The sequence below is a fragment of the Pectinophora gossypiella genome, chromosome 17, assembly GCF_024362695.1.
Source record: "Pectinophora gossypiella chromosome 17, ilPecGoss1.1, whole genome shotgun sequence".
Taxonomy (NCBI): Eukaryota; Metazoa; Arthropoda; class Insecta; order Lepidoptera; family Gelechiidae; genus Pectinophora; species Pectinophora gossypiella.
The window spans coordinates 12,057,776-12,073,805 of record NC_065420.1 but is presented as its reverse complement, the minus strand read 5'-3'; the positions used below and the strand labels follow the sequence as shown (position 1 = coordinate 12,073,805).

The window sequence follows — 16,030 nt, the reverse complement described above, 5'->3', positions numbered from 1 at the left end:
AGGGGGATGATTCAGACCATGATTCTGAGTTGATATCAAGTGGAATTTCGTGTCACAAATTCATGTTTTTTTTTTCTGTTTTATTTAATTATTTTCCGATCTATACTTTTGCGATGGGAAATTCCTCTTGATATCAACTCAGAATCATGGTTTAAATCATCCCTCAATAGTTTTCGTTACGATGTCACTAACAGCCTGTATACAGGCTGTGAATGTATCTATGTATGTTTTGTATCATTACTTACTCGTCACCCTCCTGCCCTTATCCCACTCTATAATAATAAAATAATAGTCTGCAATAGTCCTACACGAACCGGGGATTGTCTTTGGGTGCACTCCCATAGTGTATACAAGGATAATCGCCGGTTGGTGTCACACCACATTTAGATAGTTTTGACGACCTGTAATTGATAATATATTTTAATGTAATTGAATTCCGTAGTAATATTTAATTTAATTGAATTTTGTAATATCTGTGACGTGTAATTATTATTATCAATAAATGACTATGACTATGATTAAACTGCCTTATGGGGCCTCTACGTGTTGGCTTCGGTCCCACGCACGCCTTCCAAGTCCGGGACTCCGTAGGCCCGAGATATGGAAACGACATACAAATAAATAAATAAAAATATTTATTTCAAATAGCCTAATACACAGGTAGCTAAAAATAAATTTTACAATGTGTGGCTGTTTCAAAACTTAGTTCACTGGTGGGGAGCGAAAGGTTGCCGTTCTATAAGTAGTAATTCCATATTCTATGTCTTTGCGTAGTTATTAACCAACACGCAACTTGATGAGCGGAACAAACGTCAAAACGGTCATCATATCAGCAAGTTTATTTGACGAGTTAATCGGCACAGATGACGTCATCAATCTTCTGGTCCTGTTCATCCATCGGCACTTCATCCACAACCTGACATGAGAAGGCTATTGCTACCACCTGTGGAATGCAAAGAGGAATATCATTTAAAGAAGTTGGAAAAGTTGGCATGACTGGGTAAGCCGATCCCCATAACGGGAAGGGGCGAGGACATAGAGGAGAAGATGGTGTGAAGAATCGGCACCATTGCCTACTTAATTTTATACGAGCAAATGTCAATGTTGCTTATTCAGATGAATTGCTTCGATGTGGTGTTTTTGGACCCCCTCTGTTTATCTTCATCCTAATACGAGAGAGATTTAATGTGTCTACCTTAGGAGCCTTCTCAGGGTTAGCCCTAAGACTGGCGATGAATTTATCATAATATCCTCCTCCGTGACCCACTCTCCCTCCGTTGCGGGAGAACGCCACCCCTGGTGCGATGATCAGGTCCAAGCCGCCTGGAAGCATCAAGGGGAAGACATTAGGTATTATTATATGCAACCAGCAGAATTAACATCTTCTATCGTGTGGGTTGTGAGGTGAATTACCAACTTCCTCAACTCTGGTGTCAGCTGACATGGCTCATATAACGATTACTTACATCTTTAAATAACAAACGGGAGCAACGGCTTAGGCCGGGTTTCCACTGACGCGGGGATGGGCGGAGAAGAGCGGACATGTGCGGATTTGACCAATCACAGCGTTCGAGAGAGCGAAAAACGAAGACGCCCTGTTACTCTCTCCCTCACGGTGATTGTTCGATTCGTGCACATCTCTGCTCATCTCCGCCCATCACGCAGCCTTAACATGCCTTCCGAAGCACGGATCATCTTACTTTCGGACAATCGGGTGATCAGCCTGCAATGCCCTAACCAAAGTATACTTAGTTATCATTCACAAAGTTATTTTTGTTAGTATGTCCCTAATGTCCTCACTGGGATTCGAACCTGGCATGTCAGGGACCTTGCCAGCTCAATAAATTGGGTCGATGAGAGAATCCAGAAATTGCTAACCCTACCTCCTTCAATAGCATTTTCCCTCTTCTGGTCTTTGGAGTGCTGCGAAATTCCATGCTTCGTGACCGCCATATTTTTATCGTCTCCTGGTTCAATCCTGAGCATGCTCATCTTTCCCCCTGCGTACTGGGGGACGAAGGCTGCAGCCCCCCTCTGCATGACGTGGGCTATAAGGGGGGCTGTGTCCACCTCCTCATCGGTGCTCATGAAGAGGGCCACACGTTTTGAGGATTTGTAGTATGGGTGGTTTATTACCTGCAAACATATTGATATTTATTATGGGAGTCTATGAAGAGTTTCAGTTATTATTTGCCATTTAACAAGTACGATTTTGGTGATAGCTTTTGTAGGGGTAGTTTCTGGTGCTGACTCTCAGGTTGAGGTCGCAGATTCGAAGCACAGGCCTAAACCAATGATTTTAGAACACATAAAATCAGCTCACGACTATAGCCCAATTGGCTAGTCAGAAGAAGATGAACTAAGTACCCACGCCTCACCGAGCTTTCTTTTAGACCAACGAGATAGGTAGTGAGCTGTATCGCTGTCCATAATGCCCGAGTCAACTGTGTTAGTGAATGACTTTAGAATTGGTTTTCATATTCATGTTTAGATCATAAATAATTACCATGTGCTCAGCTGTTAAGGAAAATATCGTGAGAGAATCCAGAAGCTCGAGAAATGCGTTTCAGTATTTGACCTATCCTGTAATGGGGTGGTATTCCCATCATGGTAAGGAAGGCCAGACAGGCCGTCGCTTAAAAACTGGATCTGTCAAATCTTCAGGTTTATTAATCAGGAAAACGGGATAACGCTAAGTAAGAATACAAGAGTAAGTAAGTAGTGCTGATTGTGGCAGATATTTCTTTTTGAAGTTATATCTGTCATTTTGTTATATATCTTTTTATAAAATGGGCTCATAATTCGGAGGCCCCGGGTTCGAATCCCGGTGGGGACATATCACAAAAATCACTTTGAGATCCCTAGTTTGGTTAGGACATTACAGGCTGATCACCTGATTGTCCGAAGGTAAGATGATTGGTCCCGGTTACTACTTATTGATGTAAGTGAGTCGTCGTCGTCATTGTTCGTCGTGTGTGGGTTGATGGGGTTGGTAATCCACCTCACAACCCACACGATAGAAGAAGAAGATCGTTATATGAGCCATGTCAGGGGCCTTTGGCGGCTCAATAATAACCCTGACACCACGGTTGATCAGGTTAGTATTCCACCTCACAACCCACACGATAAGAAGAAGATACAATTTCTTAAGTATTTTGGGTTCTTTTATACCGCCTTCCTAAGTATTATACATTGTTTTAGGTTTACGCGGTTATTATCATAATTAAAACACATAATAACGGGTTCTTACCGCGTTCAAAAAAAAGAAAAAAAAAAGCAAAAGCTTAAAACGGCCTAATGTGGTGACAAAACGTGAGGACACAGTGAGTGCGGTTTGTCGTAGTGAGTTTGGTGCGAGTTCAGATGGTTCCGAACATTCCGATATCAAATACATAAACAAGGGGCAAAGAAAGAGGGTAGACAGATTTGTCTGCCCGTAGAAAATTATGGATCTACCTACTCCACTCCGATCTCATCAGTCATCCCGTGATCATGGCACTTGAAACATTGTCGAAATATCGAGAGTCTCATATCCCCCCGTTATTATGTGTTTTTCCTAAGTATTGTTTAATTTTCATATCACAAAATATTAGTAAATAAGTAACCTGTTTTGTCATCGTCATGCGACACATTTGAGGTCAGTATCTGCGTACATTTATCGATAGCCCGGGAATCATTTATCCTTGAAGATAACAATTAGTTGTCTGCAAATTCTGCAATGTGCCTACAGGATAGTGACATCGTAACGAAAACTTTGAGGGATGATTCAGACCATGATTCTGAGTTGATATCAAGTGGAATTTTCCGTAATCCGTTTCCGTTTTCCGAAGGTATGTCAAAGTGTTGTGTCTATGTATAACGAGGTTGTTTGTATGAAGTGTCCGGGTTGTAAAAGGCAACGATATAGACATAATTAAAACACATAATAACGTGTTGTTACCGCGTTTAAAGCAGGGATATGAGACTCCCGATATTTCGACACTGTTTCAAGTGCCATGATCACGGGATGACTGATGAGATTGGAGTGGAGTATGTAGATCCATAATTTTCTACGGGCAGACATATCTGTCTATCCTCTTTCTTTGCCGCTTGTTTATGTATTTGATATCGGAATATCGGGAGTCTCATATCCCTGCTTTGAACGCGGTAAGAACCCGTTATAATGTGTTTTAATTATGATAATAACCGCGTAAACCTAAAACAATGTATAATACTTAGGAAGGCGGTATAAAAGAACCCAAAATACTTAAGAAATTGTATCTTCTTCTTATCGTGTGGGTTGTTGTTAAAACGATATAGACATACTTTTTCAAAAACAGCCTTCGACTGTCGTTTCTTCTCTTCTGTGCTTAGCGTTGCTATGCGGGCCGCTATCTCGTTGCGGAGAAGTGTCTTCGCTGGGTTCGGCTTTATGGGACCCATTGTGTTTAACTGAAAGAAAATAAGACATGGGAAACATACATACATACTGGTACTGATTCTGGTACACACCATCTAAGTTTATTTTAAGTTATATATACCTGTCATTTTCTTATCCGTCGGAAAGGAAAGGGACGGATAATCGACAGGCATAAAAGTTATGGAACACACGTCAATTTTAGGCAGAAATTTAATAAACCCTTCCAAAATTTTATATTGGCCAATTACCCGACAGAATTAAGCGAATAGCACACGTCAAACGGATTGCATATGAGCGCGATGCCTATTTTATTCGCCCGGGTTGTTCTTCATTCTGAAATTTATTAACAGTTGTCAATCATCCGTCCCTTTTCTTTTCGGCGAATAAGAAAACAACGGCTATATTATCTTAAAATTGAATTAGGATGTGTCTGCAGGAATCGGGGCCATTACCTATCTCCCATTAAGTTAGGCAGAGAGCACGGCATTCCAGTAACGTGGGAAAATGCTAGGAGGTACCTACCTATGTAAAAAAAACATTTTCTTCGTACTTTTGCAGAAGAATGTTGCTCATTAACCTAGGTATTTTTAAGGCAGTTTAATGCAATACACATAATTAATAAATATTTATATATTGCTTACTTACTTGTACATTTTTTTGGATATAGATCCATCCCCATTAATACTCATAACTTTCCTCATCATATTCCCTTCATCCCTCCTCATTACATGCCCATACCATGCTAACCTGTTGCTCCTCAATTTTTCAGTGACCGGCGCTACTTTCAGACTTCCTTTTTTATTATTCATTCCTAATTTTCTAACGCGACCCTATACCTAATATAAAAAAAACTTAAGTACCTACTTACACCAATACAATGGGTTAAAATAATTACATTTTATTTAATACCATAAATTAAAATATACTTTTATACCAAATAGCACAAGAAGCGATTAACTGTAAAATACAATAAAATAATTCTATTTTATCTTAAATACTTACATACTTCTTTCACAAACCAGTTATCACAGAACGAATGATAAAATGTAACCCACACTGATAACAGAAATGTAAGAAAATGTTAGGCTTACATGAAAAAATGGCTGATGAAACAAAACTGTCTTATAACCCAATAGGAATGATTGACTGTTGACGGTAACCTGTCGTATCAACCGACAAAAGTCACTGTTCAACAGCTACTGCAACCATAACAAACTATATTGCCATATCACTCATCCTCAATGTGGTTTCGCATTTTAGTTCCAATCAGCACCATCTAGTTTATTATAATGGAACTACGTTATACACATACTGTACTGTTGTTTAGTACATGTGAGTGAGCGAGCTCTTTCTTCAGATTGAAACTGTATTTTCCGGTAGATGGCAGTACCTTAAAGGATTGAAAGTTGGAGTGAAAAAAAGGAGAGAATAGTAACGATTTTTGATCGAATTGTCTTTTAAAGAACGGCGAGAATACTTATTTTAATTTTTGTATAGAAACCTATCTTATATACGTATAACTTTGCTTTTTTCCCTAACATGCGTGGCACGTGATTTTGTTCGTATTTTGACAAAACAACATGACTTATTTGGGATCACATATTAGCACCAATCGACAAAGCGTGACAAAATTTTATCACATTGCGCACGTTAGTCCTACATAAAGAGAGTCGATTCGCCCGCGATCTAAAACGCCAACGGTCCGAATCGACTAAAACCCCAAAAAAGATGTTTGAGCATTGGCTATAAAGAGAGGACTTATTTATTTATTTATTTATTTGTTCTCCTCCTTTTTCATATAGTTAGGGATGCTATTGTAGATTAGAATAGCCATAGAGTGAGGACCGGATCTGCATAACTCCATTGTTGTAAATGGGAGTTCTAATTTATGTAAATATCGGTTATTTCTTTTAACAGCTGTGATTTGGATGTAGAGGTGCACTCCATACAAAATTCTCATTCTTAGAGACAGACGGTCCGCGTATTCCCCTTTACTCCTTAGCGGCCTACAGCCATTTAAGACTAAAGTAAGACCCAGAGGGAGTGAGGTCGACGCCCGATACCGAATTACCGTTCTATAGGTACTTACGTAGTATTGTTACATCTAAATGTGAAAAAATACCACAAAAAAATCAGACTCGACAAAGGAATTTACCTAAAAGGATACGCAGAAAACGCAAGTAATATTTTCTAAGTCACTTTCAGTACACTGCTCCCGATCAACAATACAATGGCTAGACACTACCCAGCAAAAATGGGAAAGCATCTCCAGTAGGTACCTAAATCCGTTGAAATGTAAATTCCTTTAAAAAGTACGTAAGTATTTTTTGACTACGTCTGCCAGTGAAGCATGGCATCCGAGGCGCGACATATAACGCAAGCACACTGGAGAGTTCCTCTAGTTCCTCCTACATTGTGTTGCTGTTGCAGTTTAGTTCGTGATGAAGGAAAACATCGTGAGGAAACCCATATTCCCCAGAAATGCATTTTCGGAAGTATGTGACCTATACTGTATTGTGCTGGTTTTCCCTTCGCGGGTTAGAAGGTCAGACAGGCAGTCGCTTCTGTAAAAAACCGGACCTGTCAAATCTTCAGGTTAGGTTAGCGGACCCTGTGAAAAACGGGATAATACTAGGGGGATGTGTGTTGCTGTTTCAGTTTCTTGTCATGTCGTCATCCATAAGGCTGACGACAAGAAAGATAAGGTGTTATCACCTTGCCATGACATAGCTAAAATTATAAATTAGCCTTCAACAAGTCTATCCATGATAATTGCGTTGATGATTCTTAGTCCAATAAACGCATCTACTGGCATGCAGATAGCGTAAGCCGATTCTATTGTTCAACAACCCTTATGAGGTAGATAGAGGCACAAGCAATCAAGACAACTAGCAGTCACTTTTGATACAAACTCTTAAGGTGGATGGGATATGATGAATTGATAGTCAGTATTGTGAGAGGTGATCAACTCATGTCCATGATATAGCATGTCAGAGAACATTATCAGCTTTCACCTGCCCGTGAAGACAAGCAGCCTGAGGCGATCCATGGTTTTTATTAACTTCCAGTCTAGTACAGGGGGTTAAATACACATCAAAGCCACATCAAAGCAATTCATTTAAAAAAGCAATATTGCTATTTGACATTTGTTAGCATTGCGTATTTACTTTTATATGCGCAAATGTCAAGGTTTTTTAGATGAATCGTTTCGTTTTTAACCCCCCACAAGACAATGAATGAAGTCTATTGATTGGAACGAATTTTATCGCGTCGCGGGTGCCATGCATCGGGGCCCGATTTGATAGGATCGCGCTCACGCAAATTGCTGACCATTGCGATAGCCAGACTGATTGAATTTTGTTCGTTATTTCGTATTGGTTCGCTCGGTATTGGAAATAGGATTCAGTTTTGATTTACAATGTATTCAAATGTTTATGCTAATGGTAAAATCAAGATGAGTGCTAATCCCTGTAAACACCATCTAATTTTATTTTATATAAGTTATATCTGTCATTTTCTTATCCACCCAAAAGAAAAGGGACGAGTAATCGACAAATCTAAAAAAATCAACCCTATACAATTTTTGCATTGGCTAATAACACGATAGAATTAAGTTGACAGCACACGTCAAACGGTTTGCATACCAGCGAGACCATCATGCTCATCTGAACCGGCGGGCGTGTATGAAACGATTGATGAATGTGAAGGAAGCAAGAGAAGTGTGTCAGGATCGAAGTAGATGGAATTCCATAGTCTCTGCTTTCCCCGGTGGGAAGTAGGCGTCAGTTTATGTATGTATGTAGCAAAGCCTTAGGCCACATTGAGTCAAAAATTGGTACGATTTTAATTTTGCTAATTTAATATACTGCATTTCACTAGCACTCCCACAACATGCACGATAAGGTGCAAAAGTCCAATCAGTTTCTTGCAAAGTAATGAATTAACTGGTTGCACTTAAGACCTTCTGGTTACATGTCGTTTCTCTATTAGACAATAGCACCTACAAAAACATAAATTTTATAATTATTGTGGCGTTTTAATTATCGTTGAATTGGTGTGCTGGTATTTTAATTAAACGACAACATAAAGTAACATTTGAAAGGTTTATTGTTTCTCACACATATACACATTTTACACTTTTGTTCAATATTATTTATATTTTATAAATCACAGTGTTTTTTGTATTTTTTAAATTATTTTTCTTTTTTAACAGAAGAAGATATTAATTATGCGTCCATTTTGGATGCTAAGAAAGAAGTCTCTATCTTTGTCTATGACAATACCTTCTTTACTTCTTTATAGTAACCAAAACCTGCAAAAAAAATTAAGATGACCAAAGACTAGCCTGTATGGGCTAAGTTCCCTTTGCCAAAACTTGACCAAAACCAATAGACTTATGGACGTAGTATTATTCTTTGCAATAGACATTTTTACATTTTGTTCGTGAACCCCTTGTCGTGAACCGAACAATTATGACAACTAATGGTTCATAATTTCACCACTGTTTACAAATAATTCGCTGGGCTCAGTGACTGCGCTTTTGCTCTTTGATTTTGCGAATTGCGTCCAATGTTATTGTTTAATTGAAATCTAGACGGGAATCGGTTTCATTTATTTTTATTTCGTGTCCCATATATATAATCCAAATATCTAATTGACGCAAGCCGTGTAACAGGATTTTTCGGAATCAATTAATAGGTAAATACAACATTGGATACGAATATAGGATAAATTGCATAGGCGTGTTTTATTTATTATTACAATTAAGTAAACGTTCTAATTTTTTTTCGTTACGGTGTCACACATTTTCACCCCAACCTGTCCAGTTTATTAACGTCGCGCGATATCAAATTAGTAAATTTTGTAATAATTAGTAAGTATGCTACGGATTTGCTACGTCCCACTGCTTGGCATAGGCCTCCTCTGAATCAACCGGAGGGGGTATGGAGCATACTCCACCCCGCTGCTCCACTGCGGATTGGTGGAGGTGCTTTTACAGCTAATAGCCGGGACCAACGGCTTGATGTGCCATCCGAAGAGCGGAATTATCTTTTTGAGACAATCAGGTGATTTGAGCCTGAAAAGTTCTAACTAAACAAAGGACAGTCTCACAAAGTGATGTCGACAATGTCCCCATTCCCAGGTCCCCAGGCCTAACTCTCTAACCACTAGACCATGGAGGCTGATTTTACCTTATTTTCTATTAAAGCTTATCAAGTTATCAGTCTGTGTTTTCGCAAGTACTCCTAAATACCTCAGCTCCATAATATCTAAGAGCCACTTCCTGCACTAATATGTATGGTAAAACGACTTGCCGTCGAGTTGGCTCGGCGCCATTATCTTCAGATAAGGTGTCTCGTACGGTCACGAGTATTAATATGTATATACTTTGAAACCATGTCACATTAACTTTTTTGACAAATTAAACCGTAAGTCTCACGACCACCACCATCATCGGCCCATTAACGTCCCCACTGCTGGGGTACGGGCCTTCCCTATGGATGGATAGGGAGATCGGGCCTTAAACCATCACGCGGGCGCAGTGCGGATTGATGGTTATTAACGACTGCTAATGCAGCCGAGACCAACGGCTTAACGTGCCTTCCGAAGCACAGAGGAGCTCGAGATGAAAACTTTTTTTTTTGTGGTCACCCATCCTATGAGCGGCCTTTGCGGAAGTTGCTTAACTTCAACAATCGCAGACCGAGAGCGTTTACCGCTGCGCCACCGAGCTCCTCCGTAAGTCTCATTAAATGTCAAATATGATAGTGCGACAGGGTTCTAAAGTGGGTACATGATATTGCTCATGACTTTACTAGCTATACTCCGTTATAGGCAAAATGTTATCTATCACTTCTACAAAGATATTAGATTAGCATAACAATGGTGCTGATTCCAATACACACCATCCAATTTTATTTTAAATTATACCTATCTTTTTTTAATCTACTGATAAATTTAAGGGGTGCTGAAACAAAATGTTAGCAGGGGCCTTAGCCAAGTTGCAAACGATTATGACTGTCGACATGTCAATTGCATATAAATGTTTCTTTCTTTCTGTATAAAACTATTACGACAATCAACATTGACAGTGAAAAAAAATATATATATGGGATTCTGTCTTTCCCATCGTGTGGGTTGTGAGGTAGCTTACCAATCTCATCAACCCTGGTGTCAGGGTTATTATTGAGCCGACCTAGGCTCCTGACATTGCTCATATAACGACTACTTACAGTAAGTAGTAATCGGGACCAACGGCTTATCATGCCTTCCGAAGCACGGATCAGCTTACTTACGGACAATCAGGTGATCAGTCTGTAATGTGCTAACCAAACTAGGGATCACAAAGTAATTTTTGGGTTAAGTCCTTACCGGGATTCGAACCCGGACACTCCGGATTGTGAGCCCAACGCTCAACTACTGGAATGGTCGTTGGGATTGGTATGTCAATTAATTTCAATGCGAGTAAAAATTGACACATTTTTTTTATTGTAACTGTCGTGTCTGTTGCGAGGTTGTGTTAACAAAAATCACTTCCGAATGTGATTTTTCAAAATGGCGCTAAAGTGGTTTTAAGGCGACGATTTACGTATACAGGTAATTGAAAATGAATTCAAGGATCTCTCAAGTCTAGAGCTTAAACGCAGTAACTCAGCTTTGCGTGAATTTTCCGCGCTAAATTAACGTTTGCACAAATTGTCAATAACAGGGATAACCCTTTATCACGAGACGTTATCTCGTGACACTAATTAGTTTACTTAGCTAAGAAACTGAACAATTCGCGTTGCGGTTTCAACACGGAGAGATGAGGGGTTTGGAAATAACATACATTACGAGTTTTTTTGACGTGACTTATTGTAGACTAGCGCCCCCCCACACCGGCTTCGCACGAGTAGTGTATTATGTTTGGAGTGGACAACTCTATACGTATTCACAATTCTTCTTCTTCTATCGTGTGGATTGTTAGGTGGATTACCAACCCCATCAACCCTGGTGTCAGGGTTATTATAGAGTCGCCAAAGGCCCTTGACATGGCTCATGTAACGATTGCTAACTTACATGAGTTAGTAGTTACCCGGACCGACGTGTCTTCCGAAGCACGGATCATCTTACTTTCGGACAATCAGATGATCAGCCTGCTATGCCCTTAGTAAACTAGGGATCACAAAGTGTTTTTTTTTGTGATTATTACGACTAGGATTTGAATCCCGGACCTCCAAATTTTGAACCGGATGTGTTAATGATTATGTATGACCGAAAACGCAATGTACTGAATTCTTTTTATAAAAGTAGGTATGAGAATTGTCAACGCGAGATAATTATACCAAGATAGACACGTTATATCTGTCTGCATAAACTTTAGAATGACTGGAACAAGATCTAATGAAGCAAAGTAGTTATAAATCACGCCCTTCTCCCTAACAGGGTGCACAGATCGATGTGGTGACCTGCACGGTGACCAGCAGGTAATGAATTAATTAAGAAAACAATTAATTATTTATTTAATAATTAATTATTACTTTCTTGTGAGTTTATTTACGTCTATATATTAGAGTCGAGTCCGTAATCAAAAGTCAGGTGAAGTATAGGTACTCAGTTCATCTTGCGATGGATATGTAACTCTAACTAGCCCAACTATATTCTTTAATATAGTCGTGAGCTTTTATCTCTTTTCCTATAGTACAGTCTAAGTTACTGCATTCAGTAACAAATAGTGTAATTTCTTCTCATAGTAACTGCCCCAATATGGGAGCGACGGCCATAAATATCTTAAATAGAAACCATTCGTTACGAGGCGCAGTATATTTGTCTTTCTGGTTACTTTATGCATAATTTATTCATTGAGAAAATGTTTTTCGTAGAGAAAGTAGGTAAAGAAAAAATAACTTCTTTTTATAAGTACCTATATTGTATGAATGATTTCCGAAAATGTTTTCAAATTTATGTTTAGGTCACAAACTCACAATTATTATCACAAATGATTATCACGTGCCCAGCGCAGCGGTGAACGATAGCATCTTTCGGAAACCCACGTACCCGAGAAATGCGTTTATGAGGTATGTGACCTAACCTGTATTGGGCTGATTTTCCCTTCACGGGTTGGAAATGCAGACAGGCAGTCGCTTCTGTAAAAACCGGACCTGTCAAATCTTCAGGTTAGGTAAGCGGACCCAGTGAAAAACGGTATATTGCTAGGAAGATGATGATGATGAATCTACCTTAGTGGGTCGATAGCGATAAGCGCTGATTGAGGGAAAACGTCGACCACAACGGCGCGGTCGGTATCCGGGTCCTGAAGTGTTAGTTATCACGAGTTGATTGGCCGCCTCTATGGCTAGAGTAATAAATGACTCTACCATACACATTTGCTTTATTCTCATAAATATGTTCCGTATTTTTCTCTTTATTAATCTACCTACGTAGTTCGAAATAAAAATGCTGTTAAAATATTTTACGTTAATTAGATGCATAAACTAGGTTAAAAGTCATGCAGGTAATGTGATGTAGAGTAGATGTGCTTAATTACTGGCCACAGAGTTGTGGAAGGAATTACAAAACTTTTTACTAAAAATAAGCTAATGATATTGAGTATAAATAAAACGTTCATAACTTCAAATGACTTTAAACATCTAGCATTTTATTCGTTTCACAAATAAATAAAATAGAGCAACATACCAATAGTTGGAGCTTGGAACTGCTCTCCAATTCGCTCCACTGCGGCACTTTATCTGGCGCGGCCGTTCGCGTTTATAGTTTTTTCATATGTATGGCGTTTTTTGCCATAGGTGTGGCTGTGTGTGGTGTTAACCCGTCGCGGCCGTCTTTGTTTGCGAGGCAGGGGGCGCCAGCGCTGCGGACCAGCTGTGAGCCTGCCTGTGTTCACTTCGGTTTGACCGCAGTCGACGTCTCGCCGCCACCGCGTGTGTACGTCCGTCGACCGCGCCAACCAACCAAACTTTCTTACGTCAAATGGATATAACCTAACGCGCTCCGTTCACTATGTGATATTGCTGTGTCTCAATGGGTTAGTGTTAGTTCAGTGGCAATGTGAATTATTGTGATTGTGTCTACAATAACGGAGCCATGAGTATCCAAAAGTGTTTGCTGGATAACTCCAGCAGGATGATAAAGGCGATGTCTAATGCCAAGTCCAGCAGTAGCGAGGTTAAGACGGTGAGTTTGAGTTCGCATTTGTTTATCGCGAGAATGTTTTGGCGTGGAATACACTACCTAACCTTGTTGCGTTGGGGAAACCAATTTTAGGTTATGTTTTTCGTAACTGAATAATGTAAATTTAAGCAGATTTGAAAGGTTGGCTCGTGTGATACTGACTTACCGTTGTGCTGTTGTGATGATAAAATAAAACTTGTATGTTCAATGTTGCGGTTGATAATGTGTAGTAATTGACAGCTAAACAGTTGCCATTGGCACTTGTTTACGTTGATGATTTCATGAACACAGTATTCTACAATGTGTAGTATACACTACACTGGACACATGTCACTGCGCTGAAATTCGCCAATGTCTTGCTTACGACTTGCCGTAATATTTACGTCAATTCAAGTGCATTTGGGCGAAACTTTGCAGTATTTCTACTTATCACGCAATTTGTCTATGATATAGAATAAAAAAACATGTCTGTAAGCGTTTAATATTTATGAATATTTCGAACAATCGACAAAATAATACCTAATAGGTGACAATATCATAGAGCTTTTTGAGAAATTAAAACTTGTGAAACTGGACACGGCAAATGAATTAACAAAAATAAAAAAATAGGTATATTAGGTAACTATTGCTTCCTTCCATCATCCTTTTTTAAGCTGGAGCGTCATTCCTATTATAAAAAAAAATCTTTTTTTTAAACATTTCTACCTACCTACCTATTTAATATAATTTGTCATACCTACACTTATGTCATTTTAATAAGCTACTCGAATTTTTGTAATAGATAGGTACCTACCTATCTAAGTAGGGTATGAGTGTTTCATACTTAACAAGTTCACTGTATACGAACCACATATCTATGAGGCAATAAATTTGAATATCAAACGTGCATGACCCATATGCGGGGCATATTTTTCTTGCCATACCTACCTAGTGTGTCTATCGAAAAATAACATTGCACGTGAGAGGTTGGCATTATGTTTTCAGTTACTCGGTGAACGTGTTAAAACTCCTGCAGCTTGGTGAAGAATTTCTCTGCCCACCCCAAAAGGGATAGGTTACCTATAGTTTATTTTTATTCTGTTTGTTGGAGTCTCATTATATTATACCTACTATCTATCATTTGTTATCGTAACAATTAGATAGGTAGGTATAACAGTTTCAATAGGATACCGTGTTGATTATGTAGGTATGATAACGCCTGTGTGAATGTAGTGAGCAATGCGACAAATGTCAAAATAGTTGAGGAATAAGGATATTTAGGTATATTATTTTATTGGCCCCGATTCCTGCAGACACCTCCTAATTTTACTTTAAGTTATACCTGTCATTTTCTTATCCGCCAAAAAGAAAAGGGACGGATGATTGACAGCTTTTGTTTTTAGGAAGAATGAGTAAATTAATGAATAACCCGGGCGAATCAAAAAAGTGTCTCGCTGGTATGCAAACCGTTTGACGTGTGCTGTCAACTTAATTCTGTCGGTTTTAGATTTAGATTTGTGCTTAAAATTGACGTGTGATCCATAAATTTTATGCTTGTCGATTACCCGTCCCTTGTCTTTTCGGCGGAAAAGAACTCATATTGTAACTCATATTGTGGTATTCTGGTCTATTATTTATTACTGTAGTCCTGTGGTAACAGCCTCCTTGGTCTAGTGGTTAGAGCGTTAGGCTCACAATCTGGAGGTCCGGGTTCGATTCCCGATGGGGACATTGTCGAAACCACTTTGTGAGACTGTCCTTTGTTTGGTAAGGACTTTTCAGGCTTGAATCACCTGATTGTCCGAAAAAGTAAGATGATTCCGTGCTTCGGAGGGCACGTTAAGCCGTTGGTCCCGGCTATTAGCCGTAAAAACACCTTCAACTCGCATTGGAGCAGCGTGGTGGAGTATGCTCCATACCCCCTCCGGTTGATTGAGGGTAGGCCTGTGCCCAACAGTGGGACGTATATAGGCTGTTTATGTGTGTGTGTAGTCCTGTGGTTTACCGGGTTGCTTCTCAATCGGGGAGCGCCTGTTCGAACCCCGGTGCTGAAGTTTCGCCAATGAGATATTAATTTATCTGAAGTGCAGTTTTCACTAGCACAGTTGGCTCACCACCTATCACGTTGCTGTAATAGAAAGCTGGCCTCCGTGGTCCAGTGGCTGAGCGTCGTGCTCACGATCCGGAGGTCCCATGTTCGAATCCCGGTGGGAAATAATCACCAAAATCACTTTGTGATCCCTAGTTTGGTTAGGAGGTTACAGGCTAATAACCTGATTGTCCAAAAAGTAAGATGATCCGTGCTTCGGAAGGCATGTTAAGCCGTTACTACTTACTGATGTAAGTACGTAGTCGTTACATGAGTCATGTCAGGGGCCTACGTACGGCGGGTCAATAATAACCTTGACACCAGGGTTGATGGGGTTGGTAATCCACTTCACAACCCACACGATAGAAGAACAGAAAGCTCCGTGAGGTGTG

The 16,030-nt window shown here is 39.6% G+C and overlaps 2 protein-coding genes and 1 long non-coding RNA gene across 15 annotated transcripts in view; 1 reads left to right on the top strand and 2 right to left on the bottom strand.

Annotated features, from left to right (window-relative positions):
- The window catches only part of LOC126374253 (uncharacterized), a 260,701-nt gene that overhangs the window by 70,665 nt on the left and 174,006 nt on the right, over nt 1-16,030 (bottom strand). The window lies entirely within an intron of this gene.
- LOC126374229 (5-formyltetrahydrofolate cyclo-ligase) lies at nt 619-13,883 on the bottom strand. 5 transcript variants are annotated; one of them, XM_050020740.1, is made up of 5 exons: nt 13,737-13,883; nt 4,306-4,431; nt 1,884-2,136; nt 1,196-1,323; nt 619-943 (listed from the first exon to the last, which is right to left on the bottom strand). In XM_050020740.1, the coding sequence occupies exons 2-5, from the start codon at nt 4,420-4,422 to the stop codon at nt 851-853; spliced, it is 591 nt and encodes a 196-aa protein (XP_049876697.1). In that variant the 5' UTR covers nt 4,423-4,431; nt 13,737-13,883; the 3' UTR covers nt 619-850. The 5 variants fall into 5 exon arrangements, with proteins under 5 accessions (XP_049876697.1, XP_049876696.1, XP_049876698.1 ...); XM_050020739.1 differs by lacking the exon at nt 13,737-13,883 and adding an exon at nt 13,076-13,233; XM_050020741.1 differs by lacking the exon at nt 13,737-13,883 and adding an exon at nt 12,471-12,493.
- LOC126374140 (transient receptor potential cation channel trpm) overlaps nt 13,295-16,030 on the top strand; it is a 323,537-nt gene continuing 320,801 nt past the window's right edge. For all 9 annotated transcript variants that reach the window (XM_050020602.1, XM_050020606.1, XM_050020604.1 and 6 more), the window contains exon 1: nt 13,295-13,573. In XM_050020602.1, coding sequence (XP_049876559.1) covers nt 13,484-13,573 — 90 coding nt within the window. In that variant the 5' untranslated portion in view covers nt 13,295-13,483. The remainder of the gene's footprint in view (nt 13,574-16,030) is intronic.

Bases quoted from the DNA above. Each gene is read 5' to 3' on its own strand.
- LOC126374229 (XM_050020740.1), bottom strand. From the start codon at position 4,422: ATGGGTCCCATAAAGCCGAACCCAGCGAAGACACTTCTCCGCAACGAG. The intron at 2,137-4,305 runs GTATGTCTATAT...ATATGTTTGCAG, and splicing joins CGAAGGCTGTTTTTGAAAAA to GTAATAAACCACCCATACTA. The intron at 944-1,195 runs GTAGACACATTA...TGCATTCCACAG, and splicing joins ACCCTGAGAAGGCTCCTAAG to GTGGTAGCAATAGCCTTCTC.